This window comes from Triticum dicoccoides, chromosome 3A (assembly GCF_002162155.2).
Source record: "Triticum dicoccoides isolate Atlit2015 ecotype Zavitan chromosome 3A, WEW_v2.0, whole genome shotgun sequence".
Taxonomy (NCBI): domain Eukaryota; kingdom Viridiplantae; phylum Streptophyta; class Magnoliopsida; order Poales; family Poaceae; genus Triticum; species Triticum dicoccoides.
This window is the reverse complement of record NC_041384.1, coordinates 517352759-517361448: the sequence shown is the minus strand read 5'-3', so window position 1 is coordinate 517361448 and position 8690 is coordinate 517352759. Positions and strand designations below refer to the sequence as shown.

The 8690-nt window shown below is 54.3% G+C and overlaps 1 protein-coding gene across 1 annotated transcript; it reads right to left on the bottom strand.

Annotated features, from left to right (window-relative positions):
* Positions 1 to 3936: 3936 nt before the first annotated feature.
* LOC119268896 (probable glutamate carboxypeptidase LAMP1) lies at positions 3937 to 8174 on the bottom strand. Its single transcript, XM_037550611.1, has 12 exons — positions 6996 to 8174; positions 6824 to 6891; positions 6474 to 6555; positions 6294 to 6386; positions 6055 to 6210; positions 5861 to 5923; positions 5664 to 5751; positions 5405 to 5494; positions 5223 to 5311; positions 4859 to 4975; positions 4636 to 4776; positions 3937 to 4530 (listed from the first exon to the last, which is right to left on the bottom strand). The coding sequence occupies exons 1-12, from the start codon at positions 8142 to 8144 to the stop codon at positions 4348 to 4350; spliced, it is 2319 nt and encodes a 772-aa protein (XP_037406508.1). The 5' UTR covers positions 8145 to 8174; the 3' UTR covers positions 3937 to 4347.
* Between the last annotated feature and the right edge of the window lie 516 nt (positions 8175 to 8690).

The following is an 8690-nucleotide window of genomic DNA, read 5'->3' as shown; positions in this document are numbered from 1 at the left end:
GGGAAGAGTGAAGGGGGGTGCGGCCGGAGGGGGGAGGGGGCGGATAGAAAAGGCCCGCCCTGTGCCACCGACGGGCGGGCCAGGGGAGGACACGCGCAGACGGCTCGCACGTCCGCGTGGTGTCACCCAAAAGCGGCGCAAGCTTGGACCGCGGATGGGTCGAAAGCGGACACAAAACGGACAAAAATCGTTTGCTCCCGCGCGCTGGGCCGCCTTGTTTGTTCGTTTTACTTCAAACAGACGGGGGCGGACATGATAGAATCGCGCGGTGGAGTTGGCCTAATAACATCACTATGAGAGCCTCTGTCCATGTGACCACATCTCCCTTTTTTTTTGAGAAATACATCTCCCAATTTTCTGCCTCGATTTTGTGAGCATCACTCGACTGCATACTTGATTACAAGGACACCGGCGGTCATGTAAATGAATCTCTATTAACGTAGATTGGGCCTACTGTAATGCTAATTTTTCAGCTGCCATGTAGAGCAAGGCAGATCGACATTTTTTTTTCAAAGTTAACAGGAAAACTGCTAAGATTCCATTGCAGAAGAAGAAGCCCATGGCTGAGACTGCTCGGTTTATCAAGGGAAACCGGGCGAAAACCTGTACAGAGGACACAACCATCCACAACACCTAGCTAAACTAGGTCTAAAGCACACAAGACATACAAAAGCGCCAAAAGGCTGAGCGAGCACAACACAAAACGAAAGGCACAACGCCATCGGTGTCATCGTATATCACCGTCCGCACTCACGGCCCAGCAACTTCGACTTCACCCAAGAGGCCAGTTCGTCGTAATGATCATGACCGTCACAAGCATGTTGGAGGACCTTGTCGACATCGGATAGAGAAAACATATCCGAAGAGAAGGCATGTGCCGCTCCGATCCCGCGAGGACGGCCAACCTGACTTGTCTGCCGCTGCCTGCATGTCAAGAGTGCTCCAAAGGCGCAACACCGCCAGCCAAGAGCTGGCCACAACCTGGTGCACCACCACGGACATCGCAGCATTGGAAGCTCCCGGCCAACCACTCAACCACAGACAAGGTGCTCCTGCCAAGAGGTCAAATCTCCAAAACGATGCTTCCATCGAAGAAACGACGCCAAGAGCGCCGTCATCGCCGATCCGACAAGCGGATCTGGGTTTTCACCCGGAGACCGAGCTCGAGTAGGGTAGATGCAATAACTCCTTGGTGATGCCTTCAACAAGGAAGCAACATCCACAGGTGTTGCCATCACCGGCTAATTGCCAGACTTTCGTCCGGAGAAATGTGCGCCTACGCCAGGGACCTCGCCCCGGGCGCACCCACCACCGGATCTGGAGCCCGCCGCTCCTTCCATCTTGGCCGGAGCATGAATGGCGACGCCGCTGCACCATCCGAGAACCCAGCGTCCGGACACAGAGTGCCCAGACCGGGCCCCTCAACGTTGCGGCCCGAACGAGCCAGATCTGGCCGGCCCGAGCCGCCACCGCGCGTCCACCAGCACAACTCCGCGCCGCCCCCACGTTGACACGCCACCACCGCCGGGCACCAGACCGCCCGGACCACCGCGGCCAGATCCCAGGCCGCCACCATGACTGGCGCGCTCGAGCCCAGATCTGGCCCAAGCCGCCCACGACCACCTCCTCCTGCCCACCGCGCCGCAATACTACAACGTAGCACCGGCGCGACGGTCGCACACCAAGGACCGAAGCAGCCCTGGCCCGAGCATCCTTTGACGGCGAGCCCCAAGGCCGAGGCGGGCGCGCGCAGAAGGAGCGAGCAGGGGAAATGCCCCGCCGCCGCCGTCACTGGAGCCAGTCCGGCTTCGCCGGCGGCGCCTCTGGCGGCGGCGAGACGGGAGAGGGTAGGGGAGGGAGGTGGCGGCGGCGGCTAGGGTTTCGCCCCCCGTGTCGCCAGAGGAGCGCGACGCGGGGGGTTACTCCGCTCCGGCGTGTCCAAGGCAGATCGACATCGACAGACCAATACTGAAAGTTCTACTGTTTGTCGAATCTTGTGATCTATCTGTGACGTAGAGCCGGGTTGGGGTATTGCCACCACCCAACGGAGAGGTCACTACGACCAAAAGGACAGATAATTTGCGGCGGCTTTGGCAACCAACGCACCCAAGGCGTGAGATGTTTAAACGCCGTGCGATTCGTTGACCCAGAAAAGCAAATGGACGCACGTTATCGTCACGTAGATGGGATCTTGTCAGTTCCTGGTCGTCTCCATCTCAGTGCCATGCCTTTACATCCTCTTGCACGATGTGCGGTCGCTTTGATTCTTCCAGAGGATTGATCATTTGTCCGGGCGCGTTTACTTCAAGTGGGATAGCTCCACCCGAACCAATGGTTGCGCTTTTACAATTTTTTGTGTGTTTTTTTAAAAAGAGGTTAAGACCCTTGACCTCTGCATCAATCGATGCATGCAACCATCTTTATTATTTATTCAACAAAGGTCCGACAAGAATATACGTCAAGCCACCTGAAGCCACCATTCACACCTACAAACACGATAATGTAGAGTGCTCTCACGTCGCGTATCTAGATGTCGTCGTCGATCCATCCACATAACGTATCGGAACTAACAGCCGGTGCAGCAGACCTAAAACGTACACCACATGCATACGTTTTAAAAGCTTCACGGTCATCATCGAACCACTGACTCGTCTTCAGGAGAGAGATCCGCATCATCATTGCTAGTTCGGCCATCCGTCGACGCCACCACGGCGCCCAACGGCACCCCCTCCCTACGCTCATCCATCTAGACGAGAAGACTCTGGAAGATCCGTCGTGCGTAGCACCTGCCAAACAAGCATGACAAAGCGTAGCACCTGTCGGACAGGCTGACTTGACGTCACCACCGAAACTCCGTGCAAGACGAAGACGCTCCACCTCCTGCCTCTGTCTTCCAGCGTTGCTCCATAAAACGATGCTCCCAAGAGAGAAACAACACCGTGGTGCCGTCGTCGTCCGATCTGAAAAATCAGATTCTAGGGTTTCCCTTGGAGCAGCACGAGTGGGTCGACAATAGTTACAGGACGATGCCTTCATCAAGGTAACGACGCATAACGCCACCATCGTCCGCGTCGGATCGGTTTTCACCGACGACTGTCTTCCCGACTCGCAGCCAGGACTAGATGACAGATCTGAAGATCCAATCACCCAGCCTCAGGCCGACCACCTCCGACGTAGGAGATGACCACTACAACCATAATCAGCGTGATGCGATGCAGACCCAAAGTGCCACCGCGAGCCATTGCCGAAGCCGACGAGATGCAGCAGATCGAGGACGAAACGGTAGTCGCCCCGGACCGAACCCGGGATGCGCCCCGGCCACCGTTGTCGTCATCTCCTACCAATCCCGTCGGCTGCAACAGATTCCCCCCGACGCACCCGGCAGCCGCTGCTCGCCATCCTCTTTGCAAGGATGTCTAGGTCAGGCCGCCGCAGCCTCAGATCTCGGGACGCCAGAGGAGGTCCGTCGCGCCACAGGGCCTTCGCCCGACGACATTGTCGGCGGCGGCGGAGGGAAGGGAGGTGCGCGGAGGACGAGGGGAGGATGGGTGATGGCCGCCCGGTGCAGCCCGGCGGCCGCCGCTCGGGGTCGGGAGGGGAAGGAGGGGTCGGGGATTTTCCTGCGCTCCACCAAAAAAGTCTATAATGCACTTGATGAGCACTGTGCACTTGACACTGTGCAGTGTCACTGTGTAAGCAAGATAACAGCCGATCGCCGAAGCTATTCTGTAACTTCCTTCGTCTAAGAAATCGCCACGTATACGGGGATATATAAATAAATAAAGAGGCACGATCCACTCTTATTGGATCAAACCTGCACACGTCGCCCTCATAGAATCTTTCGCGTGCACCCTATTTCTTGATGTATACTCCGTACTTACCATTTCCCAGGCCCAGGGTGTTGATTACCAGCATATTCTACTTGTACGCGGACAATGACCGGCCAGGAACGGCGAACCAGCTGCCAGATTCACGCAGAAAAATCACAAATCCGCACGGTCGTCAGATGTTGTTGCGTGGAGGCTGATCCTGCGGAATCAGGATATCCAGTGGGACACGACGCCAATAAACTGCGAGATCCATGGCCTCATTCATCGACACACTTTTTGCTGACCAATTTGATGAGCTACGCTCTGACGGCGAAAGGGGAAAAAATGACACGCTAACTTATTGGCGCTACTCTAATTTTTTTTGCGAGAGCTATTGCTGCTACTCTCAAGAGAGAATCAACAAGGGGGTGATTCGTCAATCATTATGAGCCAAGTCTTGATTCCTTTTCCCTCTCCCTACTTATTTGCACCGGTAAACTCCTTGCTGTGCTGTGCTGTGCTGATGTCTACTCCGGCATCATGTTAGACTGCCGTCCAGGACCGCAGAGGCCTTGGACACGGCCCTCGCACCCCTGTAAATCTCATGCTGCAACAGCCGCCAGGACTCCGTCGTGTTGAGCTTCTGCGCGTTGGCCATGGCCGAGACGATGCCGGGGAACGCCTTGGTGCCCCAGTCGTCCTGGTCCGACGACGCATAAATCTGCCAAGGGAGAGAAATCATCACCGTGGCCAGTTTCGGAGTCACTTCAGTTCAGTTCAGACAAGTACTACCATGCAACAAGCCTGAAGCTTCGATGCTACTCACCATGTGTTTGTACCACGGTCTCCCCGCGAGCCCTTCTCGGTTGGTGAAGGCTCGCTCTGCCATCATCAATCGGTCGTTCATCTCTCTGACTTTCAGTGTGCGTTCCCTCGTGTTTAGGCCCCATTTCTCTGCTTGCAGCACCTATTGTCATGAGGAAAGTGGAGGTTTTATAACTGGAAATTTCGGTGAAAGCTGCTTTCCAGTGGAATTTTTGTTCACATACCTTCTTCTCCATGTGAATTTTCGTGGCCGCCTTCTCAAGCTGCTTGATTGACTTGTGCAGAGGGCTGAAACTGACGGCACACCCAGGGCATCCGTCCTCCACAACTTTTGAGCTCTCCTGGAGTAAGCAAGACGACACATAGTCCACGTGTCAAGTAATTTATTTTTTTGAGGGGCACGTGTCAAGTAATTGTTGGAGCTGCTTCTACACGCCACACTTAATGATAATTTCATTAAAAAAACGTGTGCCACTCAATAGAAAAGGCAAGTCTACATCATGATTCTGTTTCAATTCCCTTGATGAATAGGGGATTACCCTGTGTTGTTCAAAAGTTGCATATCTCAGTTGCCAGAAGAGAAGATACCTCCAGTTCAGAAGCGTAGGGGACGTAATTGAAGGGAATGATCTCATCATCTGCAAGTCTCAAAGCAATCAGACCCCAGACGCTCGCCACTGCACGATCACACAGTCAAATGGATTAGTCGGCGATACAATGGAACGCCGATTGTACTTTTTGAATTTGAAAAGATAGCTCTCGTTCAGTACATGCTACATGTCTGTGGAACAGGGGGTCTCCAAACCGCTCCATCCAAACAAAATCATCGTACAGCGAGTGGTAAACAGGGTACTCTGAAACTGCAAGAGCAACAATATTTAGAGCAGATGCTAGAGGAATAATAATAACACAAGCTGTAAAGATATGGTTCCCAGTCGACTGATTTCTTTTTAAAATGAATCAGAACTTGCTATCGAAAGGGAGCACGGTTTTCCAGACTTATGCGCCACCAAGAACATTTTCACTCACATAGTCCATAAGACATGTCGAGTGAAGGGACTCCAATATGCTGGACAAAAGCTGCAAAGTCTGTTCCCGCACCGGCCACCCTTGCAATCTGAAAATCGGAGCTTATCACTTCAGTGTGTTCCAAATCAAATGAAGCTATCATGATCACTCATCTGTGCCACAACAGAATTATATGACCATTCCATCACTGTACCCACCGGAGGATTCTGGCGGATCATGTAGTCATACAAGGTATGAGACGGATCATCAGGATCGGGTACCTTCAATCAAGAAAAAATAAAGGATAGAATGATTAAAATAAATTTGGAATCTATGTAGACAGGTCTCTTATATGTACTCAGTGCTGCTCACGAAGTTTAAATTCTATGCTGTAGGTGCAAAGCTTAAATACCATTTTGCTTGCTTCCTTGATCAATTCATCGAGTTGAGGGGTTGCGCGGGGCATGAGACCTCCTGGCCCAAACACTGATATGTCCACATTCAGATAAGCAACAGCTCTTGAAGCAAGCATATCGATGTTGTCCTCGGCCCATTCCGTAGACCCTATCTGAGACATTGGATGTTTCTACGCTTTAGCGCTTACACCTGAGAATAAGCAAAGCATCTGAGAGCACGCGAGCAAGAACATACCAGCGCAAACTCTTCTGCATCCCAACTGCAGACGATGATTGTTCGCCTTGGCCTCCATCCTTTCTTTTCTAGCTGGGACAGCCTCTCCGCAACCTGAAAACAAAAGTAGGTACCGAGTCACTATCCTTGATTCAGCAAAGATGTCTGGCATTCAGAACAGATATCAATAAGGTTGATTACCTCGAGCATAGCTGCTGTTCCGCTGTTGGGATCGACTGCCCCGAATGTCCAGGCATCACGATGGTTGCCTATGATCACATATCTGCCAAAAAGAAAACACACAGAGGCAAATTTAACATTGTTAGTTCTGGCTTTGACATGTCTCAGGGAGAATCCGATGCTTGATCCTAGTACAAAATTCCATAGAATCTAGCAATCGCCTTATAAAATGTAATCTTTACCCTTCCAGTTGGCTTGGGTTGATAAAGTAAAGGAACTACTGGGGCTGTAACACCTAATTTACCACTGACTTCATTATCAGACTTGACTGTCAGAATCTACGGAAGAATAGTATGCCGTAAACTATTTACCTGTCAGGCTCTTCCTTCCCTTCTATCACAGCGAAGACATTTTCGATGGTTGCTAGGGTGTCATTTCCCTGCGGGTCACAAGGAGTGAAATGAGAGTGCTGCCCAATAATGTAGGCTAGACAAAAAGAGGAAAGCCCATGATTCTTGGACCGCTGCGCTGGGCCCCACTCACGATGTATGTGAGATTCAGCACGGCCGGGCCGGGCCCGATCCGGTACACAGGCGCGCCCTCGCCGCCCTGCCACTCCGGTGGGGCCACGCCGCCGCCCATCGCCTTCTGGATTGTCTCCCCGTCCCTCCCCGACACCGGCAGCGCGGGGATGCCGGGCATCGCCTCGCTCGCCTCCAGCTCCTCCGTGCTCAGACGCTCGCAGTCCTCCCCTGCGGCGCACGACGGCCACATCGGCGTCGTCGGGTCGCCGTTCCCGTAGTAGAGGGTCCCCATCTGAACGCCGCTGGGCGGCAGCCACCGCGTGTTGGGGAACCACTTCCGCTTCCCCTTGCCCGCGGGCCCGCCGAAGTCCTTGGCGTCGGTGTAGATGATCGTCGCGGCGGCGCCGGCGTCGCGAGCGTTCCGCACCATGTCCTCGCAGTGGATGTCCCCGTAGCGCGCGAGCACGACCTTCCCCGCGACGTCCACGCCGCGGGAGGCGAGGTAGGCGTAGTCCTTCCTGTCGCCGTAGTTGGCGTACACGACCTCGGCGGTGACGGAGCCGGAGCCGGAGTAGGCGAAGTAGGTGGGGACGACCTCCGCCGCCGCCTCGGCGTAGGGGTCGTTGGGGTAGGTGTCCTGGGTGAGGGAGAATGACTTGGTGGCGCGGCCGGGCGCGGAGAGGGAGAGCGAGCGGTGGAGGGGGTAGGAGAGGAGCACGGAGTAGGGCGTGACGCGGGTGGGGAAGGAGAGGGAGGAGAGCGTGGCGCGGACGTACTCGGCGGCGAGGGCGTTGGCCGGGGTGCCGGCGACGTGCGGGCGGAGCGTGAGCGCACGGAGGTGCGCGGCCGCGCTGGCGTTGGAGCCAAGGGTGAGGAAGAGCGCGTGGTAGCGCGACGACGGGGTGGGCGCGTGGAGGAGGTGGTAGGAGGCGACCAGGGCGGCGGCGATGGCTAGGAAGGCGAGGTACCTGCGCCTCCCCATGCCGCTGCCGCTGCCATGGCCGGCGGCGAGCGCGGGGTGGCGTAGGAGCTGCTGCTGCTTGCCGTGGCCAGACATCGGGCGCGCAGTCTCGGGTGCACCGGTCATGTCACGGCTGCTGCACTGACACGTTGCCACTCTGCCTGTGTATATAGGAGTATCCTCGCCTTGATGACTCCACCATGGCATCGCGGTACTGTAGCACCCTCGCGGCGTCGTGCTCGGACGGCTGTCCAGCCGCGAGCAGCGGTATGAATCCACCGTATACTTTTGGGGAAAAAGTCTATTTTAAACCCTGAACTCGTAGACGTTCGGCGAAATGAACCCCCAAGTCGAAATCCCGGTCGATTGTACCCTGAACTATGTAATTTCGGTCTAAATCAAACCTTCGAGTCGTTTGGATGGCCGGGATTGCTGGGATTTCGCTGAGGGCACACAACTCCACCCTGCTGGGCCGGCCCGCTTTATTTTTTCCGTTAAGAAATAAAATTTCACAATGGGCGCTACACACCTTGCTTCTGCTGGGCCGGTCTGCTTTTATCTTTTTGTTAAAAAAATGCGCACGGTGTGCCTTGAACATGCGACCCCGTGCTGGTGCTGTTTAGTTTTTTTTCAACGTATGTAAAAATGTTCAAAGTATATTTTTTAAAAATTCAGCGTATTTAAAAAATCACATTTGTTTCCGAAAATTGTTGAAAACTTTGAGGAAAAAAGAAATCTGTCGCGATACATTCT